This window comes from Gadus chalcogrammus, chromosome 23, assembly GCF_026213295.1.
Source record: "Gadus chalcogrammus isolate NIFS_2021 chromosome 23, NIFS_Gcha_1.0, whole genome shotgun sequence".
Taxonomy (NCBI): Eukaryota; Metazoa; Chordata; class Actinopteri; order Gadiformes; family Gadidae; genus Gadus; species Gadus chalcogrammus.
The window spans coordinates 8,153,610-8,166,951 of NC_079434.1; the positions used below are offsets into that span (position 1 = coordinate 8,153,610).

At 46.9% G+C, this 13,342-nt stretch overlaps 2 protein-coding genes across 6 annotated transcripts in view; one reads left to right on the plus strand and one right to left on the minus strand.

Annotated features, from left to right (window-relative positions):
• The first annotated feature begins 215 nt into the window (after window positions 1–215).
• Window positions 216–6,653, plus strand: pdss1 (prenyl (decaprenyl) diphosphate synthase, subunit 1). Its single transcript, XM_056584462.1, has 11 exons — window positions 216–407; window positions 1,127–1,173; window positions 1,284–1,416; window positions 2,428–2,558; window positions 2,846–2,990; window positions 3,387–3,498; window positions 3,985–4,094; window positions 4,194–4,274; window positions 4,644–4,757; window positions 5,314–5,394; window positions 5,504–6,653. Exons 1-11 carry the CDS (start codon window positions 273–275, stop codon window positions 5,642–5,644), a joined length of 1,230 nt encoding a protein of 409 aa, XP_056440437.1. The 5' UTR covers window positions 216–272; the 3' UTR covers window positions 5,645–6,653.
• The window catches only part of abi1a (abl-interactor 1a), a 40,276-nt gene continuing 33,552 nt past the window's right edge, over window positions 6,619–13,342 (minus strand). For 3 of the 5 annotated variants that reach the window (XM_056584452.1, XM_056584451.1, XM_056584450.1), the window contains 4 exons: window positions 12,630–12,983; window positions 10,975–11,061; window positions 9,939–10,124; window positions 6,619–9,329 (listed from right to left, as the gene is read on the minus strand). In XM_056584452.1, the coding sequence (XP_056440427.1) occupies window positions 9,154–9,329; window positions 9,939–10,124; window positions 10,975–11,061; window positions 12,630–12,983 (803 nt within the window). In that variant the 3' untranslated portion in view covers window positions 6,619–9,153. The remainder of the gene's footprint in view (window positions 9,330–9,938; window positions 10,125–10,974; window positions 11,062–12,629; window positions 12,984–13,342) is intronic. The other 2 variants (XM_056584455.1, XM_056584453.1) reach the window with 1 other exon arrangement.

The window sequence follows — 13,342 nt, forward strand, 5'->3', positions numbered from 1 at the left end:
TGTGAATATATGTTACCCATCTTAAAAATCATATTTCAACAATAGTTAATATTAAAAAATGTCAACATAAAATAAAAAATTAATTGTTGATCATTTATCTCTCCCAGTTCTATAGTTACACCATCCACACTTGTTCCAAACGCCGAATAGCAAACGACTATCGAATATGAAACGAACTTCACCTCGGTATTCAGCGTCACACAAACGCCACCTGTTTCCTGTTCCTGTGTGCATTTCATAACCTCTCCGCCTTGTAATGTGTTTGGTGAAACATGGCGGTTCCGTGGAGGCACTGTTGGAGATGGAGCATAACAAACTGCACCAAGACACGGTTATCCAACTATGCGGTGTTCTCCACGCTGTCTCCCCGGGGGCCGGGTCCCATCGCCGGCGGGGCGCAGCAGGAGGTAAGGTAACCCTGCGGAGACCTGAGTTGGGAGGGGAGGACTGCGGTACAGCGTGTGCCTGTCCGCCCCGCAAGAAGGTCATAGTGTCTGGGCAACTGTCAGTTGGGATCTCAATGGAAGGATCTCATTGATAGTCCCTTGAGGCAGATTGGTGTTTATACGCTTGCGTTTACGCAGGACGAGACGTGCTTTTGTATGGAATGGGTTGTGTCTGTATTGAGTGTTCAGGTCCACTTGGAGGTTTATTATAAGCTCTTGACATTGCATTACAACTGCACTAAGCCATAACCGCCTCCTCCTTAGTTGTCCGCCATTGCAATAATGTAGATATACACTAATGCAAGGACGGATAGTTATATATTATTGTTACATTATTGTTTTAAGATTGTTTTATTGTTTAGTCATTGTGAATTGTGCAACTAACATATTAGTCGTGACTGGAGTCCATTGAACCAATCTAAATACTACTGACTTGAGGTCAGAATGTCTTTCTGCTTGGGATAAGTGAGGGTACATTGAAAAAAAAAAAATACAAATGTATAGACAGTTATTTTAATAGCCTGTTGGGATATATTTTATGAGTTATATAAAATATAAATTATGAGGTCATATTCACAAGTTGTAGAATATTTATAACATTGTAAAGTTAACATTACAGTTGTAATAACCACTGCTGACTGTGTGTGTGTGTGTGTGTGTGTGTGTGTGTGTGTTTACAGGTGCTTCCACCAACACACCCGGTGAACTTTAAGTATACATTTCCCAGGTATGTTATCAGCTCCACGCCCAAGACCATTAAAGACACAGTGCACTCTTTGTACCAGTAAGCCTTTATCATCTTCATAATCATATAATTTTATATGATTTTTTCATCAGGCACAAACCGAGGCAGCTGTGGCCTGCGTCTCAGTTGCGCTGTTGTAAGAAGATCCACAGTGACACCAAACTGAAGGATCCCTTCTCGCTCGCCCAGAAAGACCTCGCACATTTATATGACGACATCAAAAAGGTATTGCTATGCAACCTTTTTTTTTGGGTTGTAGTAAACCCCAACAGCCTGTTCAATCAGCACACCCATGCCGTCAACACAGCTTAACAGAAGTTCACTCTTGCTACAATAATGTGTCATGATGCAGTGAATGAGTGAAAAGAAAAATAATGTCATAACGTAGTGAGTGACGAAAAGTAAAATAATGTCATAAGATAGTGAATGGTAAGATACTGTCATAGCGTGGTGAATGAGTGAAAGGTAAGATACTGACATAAAGTGGTGAATAAGTGAAAGGTTAGATAGTGTCATAAGGTGGTGAATGAGTGAAAGCTAAGATACTGTCATGGGGTGGTGAATGAGTGAAAGGTAAGACTCTGTCATAAGATTGTGAATGAGTGAAAGGTAAGATGCTGTCATAAGGTGATGAATGAGTGAAGGGTAAGATGCTGTCATAAGGTGGTGAATGAGTGAAGGGTAAGATGCTGTCATAAGGTGGTGAATGAGTGAAGGGTAAGATGCTGTCATAAGGTGGTGAATGAGTGAAAGGTTAGATGCTGTCATAAGGTGGTGAATGAGTGAAGGGTAAGATGCTGTCATAAGGTGGTGAATGAGTGAAGGGTAAGATGCTGTCATAAGGTGGTGAATGAGTGAAGGGTAAGATGCTGTCATAAGGTGGTGAATGAGTGAAGGGTAAGATGCTGTCATAAGGTGGTGAATGAGTGAAGGGTAAGATGCTGTCATAAGGTGGTGAATGAGTGAAGGGTAAGATGCTGTCATAAGGTGGTGAATGAGTGAAGGGTAAGATGCTGTCATAAGGTTTGTGAATGAGTGAAGGGTAAGATGCTGTCATAAGCTGGTGAATGAGTGAAGGGTAAGATGCTGTCATAAGGTGGTGAATGAGTGAAAGGTTAGATGCTGTCATAAGGTGGTGAATGAGTGAAGGGTAAGATGCTGTCATAAGGTGGTGAATGAGTGAAAGGTTAGATGCTGTCATAAGGTGGTGGGTGTATAAGTGTCTTTGCCTGTCAGGAGCTGTATGTGTCCGGGGCGGAGCTCAGGTCTCTGTGTGACTACTACTTCGACGGTAAAGGGAAAGCCTTCCGGCCCATGATAGTGGTGCTGATGGCTCGAGCCCTCAACATCCACAGCAACAGTAAGGGGTGAGACGTCAGACCGCATGCTTTAACTAGTGGTAGTTATTATAGAGGTATTATAATTTTCCCTTTTCGCTTCCCGTTAGACATCCTGTATGGCTGTTTATAAAATAGAATATTTATTTTAAAACATAGATGTGAAAGCTGAGTCTCTTGACTAACAGTACTTCCATTGTATATACCATAATGATAATAATTGATTGTTATTATGAATATTTTCATTATTATACAACATATTGTGTAATGCTACCCCTGGGTTAATTGGCCCCCTCACCTATTGACCTTTGACCCAGCACTGACCTGCTGCCGGGCCAGCGTTCGGTGGCCATGATCTCGGAGATGATCCACACGGCCAGCCTGGTGCACGACGATGTCATCGACGGGTCGGACCAGCGGCGTGGCAAGAGCACCATCAACGACATGTGGGGCGAGCGCAAGGTACGCCGTCCCGACCAAGCCCCGGGAAGTGGGACGCTCTGAACTGGGACGTGTAAAACACACCATCGAACAACTAACGAGCTGAAAGTCGTTCAGTGTCAAGGTTTCACTGACGACAAGCAAAATAATGGCAAAGCCTTCTGCTCACACAGGGTTAATGGAAATCCAAGAGAGAGGAATTAGTGTATCATATGTAGTCATTATCACTTAAATTCAAAGTGGCTAACAGCAAGTACCGTGACGGGTTTTAAAGGGTCAGGGGGCATCTTGGTGAAGGTGGTCTGCGGACGTCGGGGAATCGAACCCGGCGCCTTTCGGCTCCTAACCGTGCAGCCGTCCAGACGGATGAGCGGGCGGTGCCGTGAGCTTCTCGTTCCTCCTCCTCCTTCTCCGCAGGCCATCCTGGCGGGAGACTTCATCCTATCTGCGGCCTCCATGGCGCTGGCTCGCATCGGGAACACGACGGTGGTGTCGGTGCTGTCGCAGGTCATAGAGGACCTGGTGAGAGGTACGGCCCCTTCCCCGGGGACACTGAATACAGACACTCAAACAAAAGGCAAATAAACAACGAGAGAGACAGACAGACAGAATTTGTCAGATGTTGTAGTTGGTCCTTCAAATATGGGATTTAAGTTGACTTTTGAATGAAAGGAGTATCAGTTTCGGATGGCCAGAGGGAGGGAATTCCGGAGGGTAGATGGAGGGTGGTTTAATGTGGTTGAACCCACTGCAACATTTGCTGGAAGTGCCTGATTGCCTAACTTCCACAACAGATACACTGTTACCCAATCACGACTACCACACGTTTACTCTTCAAAATAAAAGCCCCAGAGAGAGAATTAAGCTTCCTGGTCCAACAGCCGCTTTTGTAACCGCCTCCCCTCTGCCGCCCTTCCCTCATTGAAATGAATGGAGGCGGCGAGTTGCCGCGCGGTGGTGTGACAGCTGCTTTACTCTTTTCTGTCTCACCCGTCGGTCATTCTTCCCTCCCCAGGGGAGTTCATGCAGATGGGCTCCAAGGAGAACGAGAACGAGCGCTTCAAGCACTACTTGGACAAGACCTTCAAGAAGACGGCCAGCCTCATCGCCAACAGCTGTCGAGCAGTATGTACGTTCAGTACGCACCTTCCCCCGCCGCGGCCGGCTCCCCGCGACACGCCCTGCTCACCGTCCTCTGTCCGTCTGTCTGTCTGTTTTTAAAAGGTGTCCATCCTGGTGAACTCTGACCCGGAAGTGCATGAGATAGCGTTCCAGTACGGCAAGAACGTGGGCATTGCGTTCCAGGTGCGTGCTGACCTCTCGCTTCTTGTTTTTAAAAAAATAAAAATAAAAACGTGAATATTAATTAAAATTAAATTACGCTAATGTTAATAACTGCTGATTCTTATTGTTATAATTGATTTGTAATGGTGTTCTTACTTTTAGTTTTGTGGTGTTTATGTGCTTTGATTGTACTGGGATGTAAAATGGAACAATATGATGTAAATATTAAGTTTTGGGATTATTATTATTTGTTCTCGAATTGGTTAGTCCCATTTCTAATGGGTGAGATAGTTTAGGAGAGGGACAGGAGAAAATATGGATAAGATTGCAAACAGAATCTAAACCAGATGACTGGATGACTCCCTCTCTCCCCCCTCCCCCTCCCCCCAGCTGGTGGACGATGTGTTGGACTTCACGGCGTGCGCCGCTCACCTGGGGAAGCCGTCGGCGGCCGACCTCAAGCTGGGCCTCGCCACGGGCCCGGTGCTCTTCGCCTGCCAACAGGTGAGGCGCCGGGCGCACGCCTTCACACAGGAGGGCGGCATCATTTAGGACCACGTCACAACAGGAGACCTTAAACGACTCACTGTTAAAAAAGATGTAACATTTAAGTTAAGGTGACATATTACTACCGGGTTTGAGGGTGATTAGCCGTTACAAGCCGTTTTGAAAATCGGCCTCTTCTGACATTACAAGTGGGCGTGTCCACCTTAATGTATGACGGATAGATGAGCAACGTTTGCTACAGTCCACTGGGTAGGCCGGACGACTGATCTATCAGCACACATCTAGGTGGAGGACACGCCCACTTGTGATGTCAGAAGAGGCCGATTTTCAACATCTAGCTAATCACACTCACACCTGGTGGTATAACGTCACCAACTACAATAAAACCTGACAGGAAGTATTCTGACAGGAAGCGTCCAATTAGCTACGTGTGTCTGCTAGTCCTGCTTGATTGTATTCCATATCTGTAGTCTCGAGTGAGTGATGCCGCACTCCATGTTTGTAGTCCTGACGGTCTCTGAGCCTTACCGCACGATCTGGCTGTCTGTTCCAGTTCCCTGAGCTCCACTCTATGATCATGAGGCGCTTCTCCTCCCAGGGAGACGTGGAACGCGCCTGGCAGTACGTCCTCGAGGTGAGACCCTTCCCCTGCATATATACCATCTATATTATATTACAGAGCGATGGCGTGGCCAACACCAGCTAACCAGCCAGCCACTGCGTTCCTGTGTATGATGTTACAGAGCGACGGCGTGGAGCAGACTAGCTACCTGGCGAGGCACTACTGCGACGAGGCCGTCCGCCAGGTGAGCAGGCTCCGCCCCTCCCCGGAGCGCGACGCCCTCATCAGGCTCACCGAGATGGTGCTGACCCGGGACAAGTGACCCCGGGTGACCTCTCCCTGGCCCCGCCCCCTTCAGGCAGCTGCTGATAGGACAACTCGACTCAAGCCAAGCCCCTGTTGGGGCCAGTGTTGTTCGCCGGACTCCTTGTCATGGCGTCGGTGCTACTCTGAACTGGCCAATCCCGGAGTGCCGCAGTGATGACATCATGGCAGGGAGTGTCACAACTGCCAGGAATTAACTGAAAGAAACGCAGAGCGGGGGTCCGTCGTTTAACTTTGCTGTCTTAACTGTCTACACCCAAACAAATCCAACAGTATGCCAAAAGTCCTATATGATATAAATATATTTATTAAAAGAGTGGTTTACACTCCTGTGTGTTACAGTTGATGAATTGGAGAATCCCAAATACTACGAATTTGAGTCTTTTAGATGCAGCGGAATTAACCAATTTGAGCGAATTCTAGTCCACCGCACTGAACAACACTAAACTCTCACGTCACGTTTCGGTGTGTATTGCGTACTGCAGCTACCTCTCTCGTCACTCTAAACACGGCTAGTGCTAGTCATGGCTCCCATCGATTCTATCTGAATCGATGGGATTCCACAAGCGTTGGAAGGGTGTCATTGTCGTGTGTTTATGTGATGGTCAACACACTCCAGGTACAGAAGTTATTAAAATATCCATACTGGAATTTCCCCAAAACCCTGTAGATGGGCTAAACAGTGCTAATGCATAAGGGTAGAAAGTGAAAACAATCAAGTTCAATGGGAAGACCTTGACTGAACCTGGAGTTTTGCCACCGTCCTCACCGTTATAGGCTGACATTTGTGTGAACTTGTGTGTGTATATCCAAACTGTTGTGAGAATGCCAGTGTTTCTGTATAAAGAAGTGCTCTTTAACAGCTAAGGCCTTTACATCCACCAATGACCGTGTACTCTCATTAAAGAGACATGTTTTTTAAAATCCAAGTCTCCGTTTCTTTTGGATGGCCAGGGACCACAGCAGGGCATATTGTACATATAATGGTTTATTATAAAAGACTGTACATTAAGTTTTCAATGAACACATTATATATACAATGTAGGGGCAGAGATGTTGGACCCATTAAGTTTTCTAGCCATGAATCTGAACTTCTGTGTACATCCTCGTTTCAAATTAAACCAAACTTAATGCATTCCCCATGGAAACAAAAAGATGCTCATTAATCAAAGCCCCTTTTTTGTTTTGATGCAACCACCTTTTTTTTTCTGTAGTTTATTTCCCATGATGCATTGCAAATGGTAGGGTATTATTTTTTAGGTTCTGGTCAGATTAAGGATCTGGGGAAATGCAAGGCATCATGGGAGAAATCACCCAATCAGGCCATTATGTTGCACCCTCTTGTGAGGTAAAGGGTGATGCGTTAATCATACACTAGAATAATCTATAGCTTGACAAATCAAAGCTGAAAGATCAATTCAATCACTCACAACCCTTTCCTCATAATCTCAGATTCAGATTTCCTTTTTTTGCTCGGCGAGGGCTGGCAGTGATTGGCAAGTCATCTCAAACTGAAACATAACCCGGAGAAGACGGGGAACGCCTAGTTTCCCTCCGGAGACATTGTTCAATAGGCCATGACATTTGGACTGCTCCACATATTTTATAGAAGTAAAAAGTTATAAACAATGCGTCTGACATTGAAAGCCATAATCAAGATGTGAAACTGAAGTGTTCAAATTCTGAACCAAACGAAAATCAGCATTTTAAAAACCGGAGCCCTGAAAAAGTTCTTATTAAAAATTCTAAATCATTCAGTGATTTGGACAGTACAACAAATTAAACAATGCAATAAAAACAAATCAATTTGTATATATTGACAACATAAACGGTAATACATTTCATAAATTCTATATTGCATGCTTTCTCACCATGATGTGAATTTCCTGTGTAATTTGCCTTCAGGATATATAATTGTCCATACATACCTAGACAAGATTTATTGGTATTGGGATTAGTATTGTGGTTGATTAGATTAGCATAATCCCAGACAGCCATCGGTAATGGGCAGGCAGTGAATTAACCATTACATACAATTAGAGACTCTAATTGTATTTACAATTAGAGAACTACCAAATTAAGAGCGCATTGAGAGTTCTGCCGCATTCGACACAACCCTGAGTCACAACCATTCTGTATGATTTGCATACATAAATAAGCGTATGTCAATCCGTCAGCTCGCCTGTTCAAGTCAATATGTTATCTTTTTTTTTTTATCTTTTATTCACAGCCCTTAATTAAGATTAAAAAAACGTGTCTTTTAAGGAATCATCTGAGCTCGCTTTACCCATATGTTGACTTGGTTTACTGGACCGACCAATAAATCCCATAATGGCGGGAAACATGACCCAAGTTCATCATCCAAGTAGCCGTCAGGAATCTGTAGTACATTTAAGAAGTGTTGTAAAAGTTGCTGTTCTCGAGCTTGGTTGCAACGATCAGTCTCGGTATTCCCAGACTTCCAGAGACTGAACTAGAGTATCCGATCCATCGTACAGTTCCAAGACTTTGCAATCTTTCCCTGTTTATACGTTTCAACAAATCCCTCCTCTCCCCTCCCCGGTATGCAAACCGCAAAATAAACTCTTATCGATAAACATTTTTTATTTATTTATTTGCAAACATATTTGTTAAGGGGGCAATAACATTGTGATATCAAAAAGAAAAGCAGTTAAACGTTGTGCCTACGTATACGTTAGGATGGGGGGTGTTTGGGGTTTGACCTGGCGGCAGTGGTCTCGAGTTTAGACCAGGATCGCGGTATCAATAAATACGCCGCCACCACGCATTGGCCCTGCTAGCATCGCTAACTGAAGTTGACCAGCTAGCATTGCAAACTGGCCTCGGCTAGCTAGGGTCGCTTACTAGCCATGGCTAGCTAGCGTCACAAACTGGCCTCGGCTAGCTAGCGTCACAAACTTGCCTCGGCTAGCTAGCGTCGCAAACTGGCCTCGCCTAGCTAGCGTCGCAAACTGGCCTCGGCTAGCTAGCGTCGCAAACTGGCCTCGCCTAGCTAGCGTCGCAAACTGGCCTCGCCTAGCTAGCGTCGCAAACTGGCCTCGCCTTGCTAGCGTCGCAAACTGGCCTCGGCTAGCTAGCGTCGCAAACTGGCCTCGGCTAGCTAGCGTCGCAAACTGGCCTCGGCTAGCTAGCGTCGCAAACTGGCCTCGGCTAGCTAGCGTCGCAAACTGGCCTCGGCTAGCTAGCGTCGCAAACTGGCCTCGGCTAGCTTGCGTCGCAAACTGGCCTCGGCTAGCTTGCGTCGCAAACTGGCCTCGGCTAGCTTGCGTCGCAAACTGGCCTCGGCTAGCTTGCGTCGCAAACTGGCCTCGGCTAGCTTGCGTCGCAAACTGGCCTCGGCTAGCTTGCGTCGCAAACTGGCCTCGGCTAGCTAGCGTCTCTAACTGGCCTCGGCTAACTAAAGTCTACTAGCTAACATCGCTGACAGTCAGTAGCAAGCTTGCGTCACAAGGCGGCGTCTTTTAGCTAGCGCGGCTAGCGGCTAGCTCAGTCGGCGTAGTGCATGATGGACTCCACGTAGTTCCCGGGGAAGAGGCCGGTGACGCTACCGGACACGCCCTCGTACCAGCCGTCGTCGTTCTTCTTGATAATGTAGATGATGGCGCCCTCCATGAAGGATAGCTCGTCATCCTTGTCCTTGGAGTAGTCGTAGATGGCCACCACTGGAGAGGGGAATCATCAGGTTATAGACCAGGAGGTAGGACTACATTAATAGAACTGGTGTGGTAGAAGATGTAAATCGGGATTTGTAAAGGTTTTCAAAGCACACCAATAGGACGCACTAGAACACGCCAACAGCAGAATTATTTTTTAAGGTTCCATACAAAGTGGAACTTTTTTTTCTTCTCCACCTTTTAAATGTATTTGTATCTCTGTTATTGAGTTAATGAGTCAGTCTGTCCGTTTACTAGTCAGTTATTTAGTGAGTGAGATAACTTTTGAGTTAATCAGGTAGTCAGTCAGTTAGTCTCCACCTTTTTTGGTTTAGTTATTTTTTGTGTTATTGCGATAACTAGTCTATCCGGTAGTCAGTGAGTCAGTCTGTCAGGTAGTCAGTGAGTCAGTCTGTCAGGTAGTCAGTGAGTCAGTGAGTCAGTCTGTCAGTCTGTCAGTCTGTCAGGTAGTCAGTGAGTCAGTCTGTCAGTCTGTCAGGTGGTCAGTCAATCAGTGAGTCAGCCTGTGAGTCAGTGAGTCAGTCTGTCAGTGAGTCAGTCTGTCAGTGAGTCAGCATGTCAGTGAGTCAGCGAGTCAGCCAGTCAGTTAATCCCCACCTTTCTCGATGTAGTTCTTGGGGGCCCAGTTGGGGTCTCCGTCGGCGTAGGGGTCGCTGTAGTGGACCACAGCCGCCTCCTCCTCCTCGTAGTCCACGGGGGGAGGGGGAGGCGGCGGGGGGGAGTCGTCGAACAGCGCCATGCTGTCGGGCGGTGGTGGAGGCGGGGGGGTGGGCGAATCCGCGACTGGAACGAAGACGGTAAGGACAGTGAGGACCCGTAGTGAACTCCGTACGGGTCGGAGGCGAGGGGGAGGCGGAGGGATCTGGGGCATGGGACTGATTAGGTTAACCCCTTTCACCAGGAGCTGCTCGGTCATGCAGTCATGCCATGCAAGTTGTTGTGATCATGCATAAATCAGAAGTATACAATCATTGGTAAAGGGACATGCAAAAGGCCCAGGTTACTCATGCAGCTCAGAATATACACACATAAAGATACACCCACACAAATAGATTTTTTTTTTTTTCTCACATCGCTTAAAGTTACTGATATGCTTTAGCATCAAAGCATCCGTAGCATGTTGTGATGCCAAGACTAATGACTGACAAACTCCACAATTTTGGTGTTTGTATGGTTAAGGCGGCTGCCTTAACCATACAGTGCTGTGGGAAACACTGCACTACAGCAATACAACTTTTCCAACCAATAGAAGGTGATGCCCGAGTGATATTATAATCCTGACCAGCAGAGGGCGGCACCTTGCCCAATCTGTCCATCCTCATGTGGCCAATCTGGGAAAACCTTGACTCAATACAAAAAACTCTAAGATGCCTTTCCAGTCAGTTGAAATACAACAGAAGGACATGCCCCCGTCTAGCAATTTCATCACACATTAAAACCGCTTGAGGGGTCACAAACAATACATGTCACCGGAAAAAAAACAGTGAAGCTACGTTCGACTTCGACTTCTTCAGATCGGGACCAGCTATCTACACAGCGGCGGAGAGGAAGGAGGGAGGACCACTTTGCATGCAGGGGGAAGAGCGGTACAGGTGAGGACAGGTGAGGTACAGGTGAAGGGGGCGTGACTTACTGCTCTCCTGCATCCTGGCCACAAAGCCAGTGAGTGGAATTTGAGGTGTCAGCTGTGGCATGGGAGGCGGAGGAGGGGCGATAGACACTGAGGCATCGCACACAGACAGAGAGAGAGAGAGAGAGAGGAATCACGATGTATTGAAGAGAGAGAGACCGAGACCACGATGTATTGAAGAGAGATGAAGAGAGAAACATAATTAAGAAGAAGGGAAGAACAAAAAAGAGAAAGTGGATCAATTACAGAGAAATTAAAGATGAGCACAGTTATAAAGAGGTGTGCACACCACTCACAAGCAGATAATAACATCTGTGTTTGTGGTCTCATCTGTGTGAGTTTGTGGATTTGTGGCACAGCCCGGACAGTGTGACATTGTGCACGTGAGTGAACAGATATGGGGGGTTGCATGTGACGCACCATAGGCCACAGCCCTGGGCAGAGATCAGACCGATAGCGGCAATGCACTTCTCAGCCTCAGGTCAATCTTAAGGTAAATGGATGGCTGGCCCTGGCCACCAGAGGGAGCTGTTTCAACAACGTTTCTACAGCTCTCCATTTCGACTTTTCTTCACAACTCTCAACATTAGCTTTAAGTGGACTTTTGAACTACCCTTACAGTCTTGCAAAACTGTGTTCTTTACAAACTAACAAAGTGTTTGATCGGTCAAGAGACCATCAATCCAACTTTTAAATTCCAGTGTGAAAAACTGGACATGGCACAGTGTATTAGACCTACAGTAAAGTTAAACTTCCTCAAATTGTCCTAGTTTGAGACCAGGTGAAGCTTTACCTTTTAGAGAAGCAGTTCCTATTGCACTCCTGCCCAACACTGGCAGGGGGGAGCCCTGGTCTGTGGTCCTTCAAGGTTTTTTCCTTGATAATTAGTTTTTACTCTTCCTTTAGAGTTCTTATGGCTCGGGGCTGTTGTATAAATGGTGCCGTTGAAGCCCTTTGAGACTGACCTTGTGATAAAACCACTGTTCAAATAGCCATCGTGCCTGGCAAGTGCTCAGTGTACAAAGTCCAGACTTAAAAGGACGAGTTAAACCGTTGTGCAGTGGATAACACTCCTTTCTTGAACATAATTACGAGTGTTCCACGAGTCAGTACTGTTCCACGGTGAAGTCAGCGAGCTGGTTTTTCAAATGCCAGAGCGTATCGACCGCTGATCGTCTGGGTGCTATCTACAGGAGAATCCAAAGGCATGGGTGTCGGTTTGTCAATACTGAAGACATCCCTGGACTAGATAAAGGAGAAACCATGAGCTGCACTTTGAGAGGGAGCAGGGGAGTCGATACTTCCTCCCTGAAACCCAAGCCCCATACCTCCGGGGCCAGCTGACTTAGGCCTGACACAGCACAGATGACCTTTGAAGTCAAGGTCTTATGGCTTTGAGGAGTTAACTGTGTTGGATGATTGGGTGGCAAATAACACAGAACTGTTGATTGCAGTAACCCGTGTTCACCAGGGGTTGTCCCGGCAGTTAGCTTTAAAGCATTGTTACTTTTTAGCATTACACTTGGATACGGGTTTGTCAGGACAACCGGTTAGCCAACACAACTAGCTTGCAAACTCGAGAGTAACCAGTTAGCCAACACAACACAGCTAACAAACTAAAGATGGCCACGGCAAGATGGCGAGTGGGGGGGTCTTACTTGAGTTCAGCCCATAACCAGGGGTGCCTCCGTTAATGTGAGGCATTTGCTGTTGCTGCATCTGCGCCATCTGCTGCAGCTGTAGCTGCTGCTGTTGAATCTGTATCTGCTGCTGCTGCTGAAATTGCTGCTGCTGTTGTAGCTGTTGCTGCTGGAGCTGCTGTTGCTGGAGCTGCTGCTGCTGCTGCTGCAGGGAGAACTGGGAGGTGGTGGAGGGCGCGCGGCGGTAGGTTCCCGTGGCCGAAACCATGGAGACGGAAGAGGAGGTGGAGGAGTTGTGGCGCGAGATCTGCCGCGAGATGGTCCCGAACTGAGACATTGGGACGGGGCCCAGGCCTGGCCCAGGAATCACGGCTGCAGGGGCCCGCAAAGAAAGGAAGAAGAGGAGGAGGAAGAGGAGGAGCAGGAGGAACGGGGAGACAGGACAGAGGGGAGGCCAGAAGGTGGAGGAAGGGGGAGACAGGAGGAGGAGGAGGAAGGGGGCAACAGGAAGAGGTGAAGAAGGAGCAGGGTTTAGACGGCAAAGGAGGGAAAAAGAGGGAGAGAGAGAGAGGGAGAGAGAGGAGAATGAGCGACAGGCACAGATAAATATAAAGCAATAATTCTGTGTTATTGATGACTGGAACATTGATCTGATTCAGCAACATGAGAGAGAGAAGCAACCTGGTTAGAGTAACATAGGAATGGAGCAATAAGCAAATGACAGGAGAATA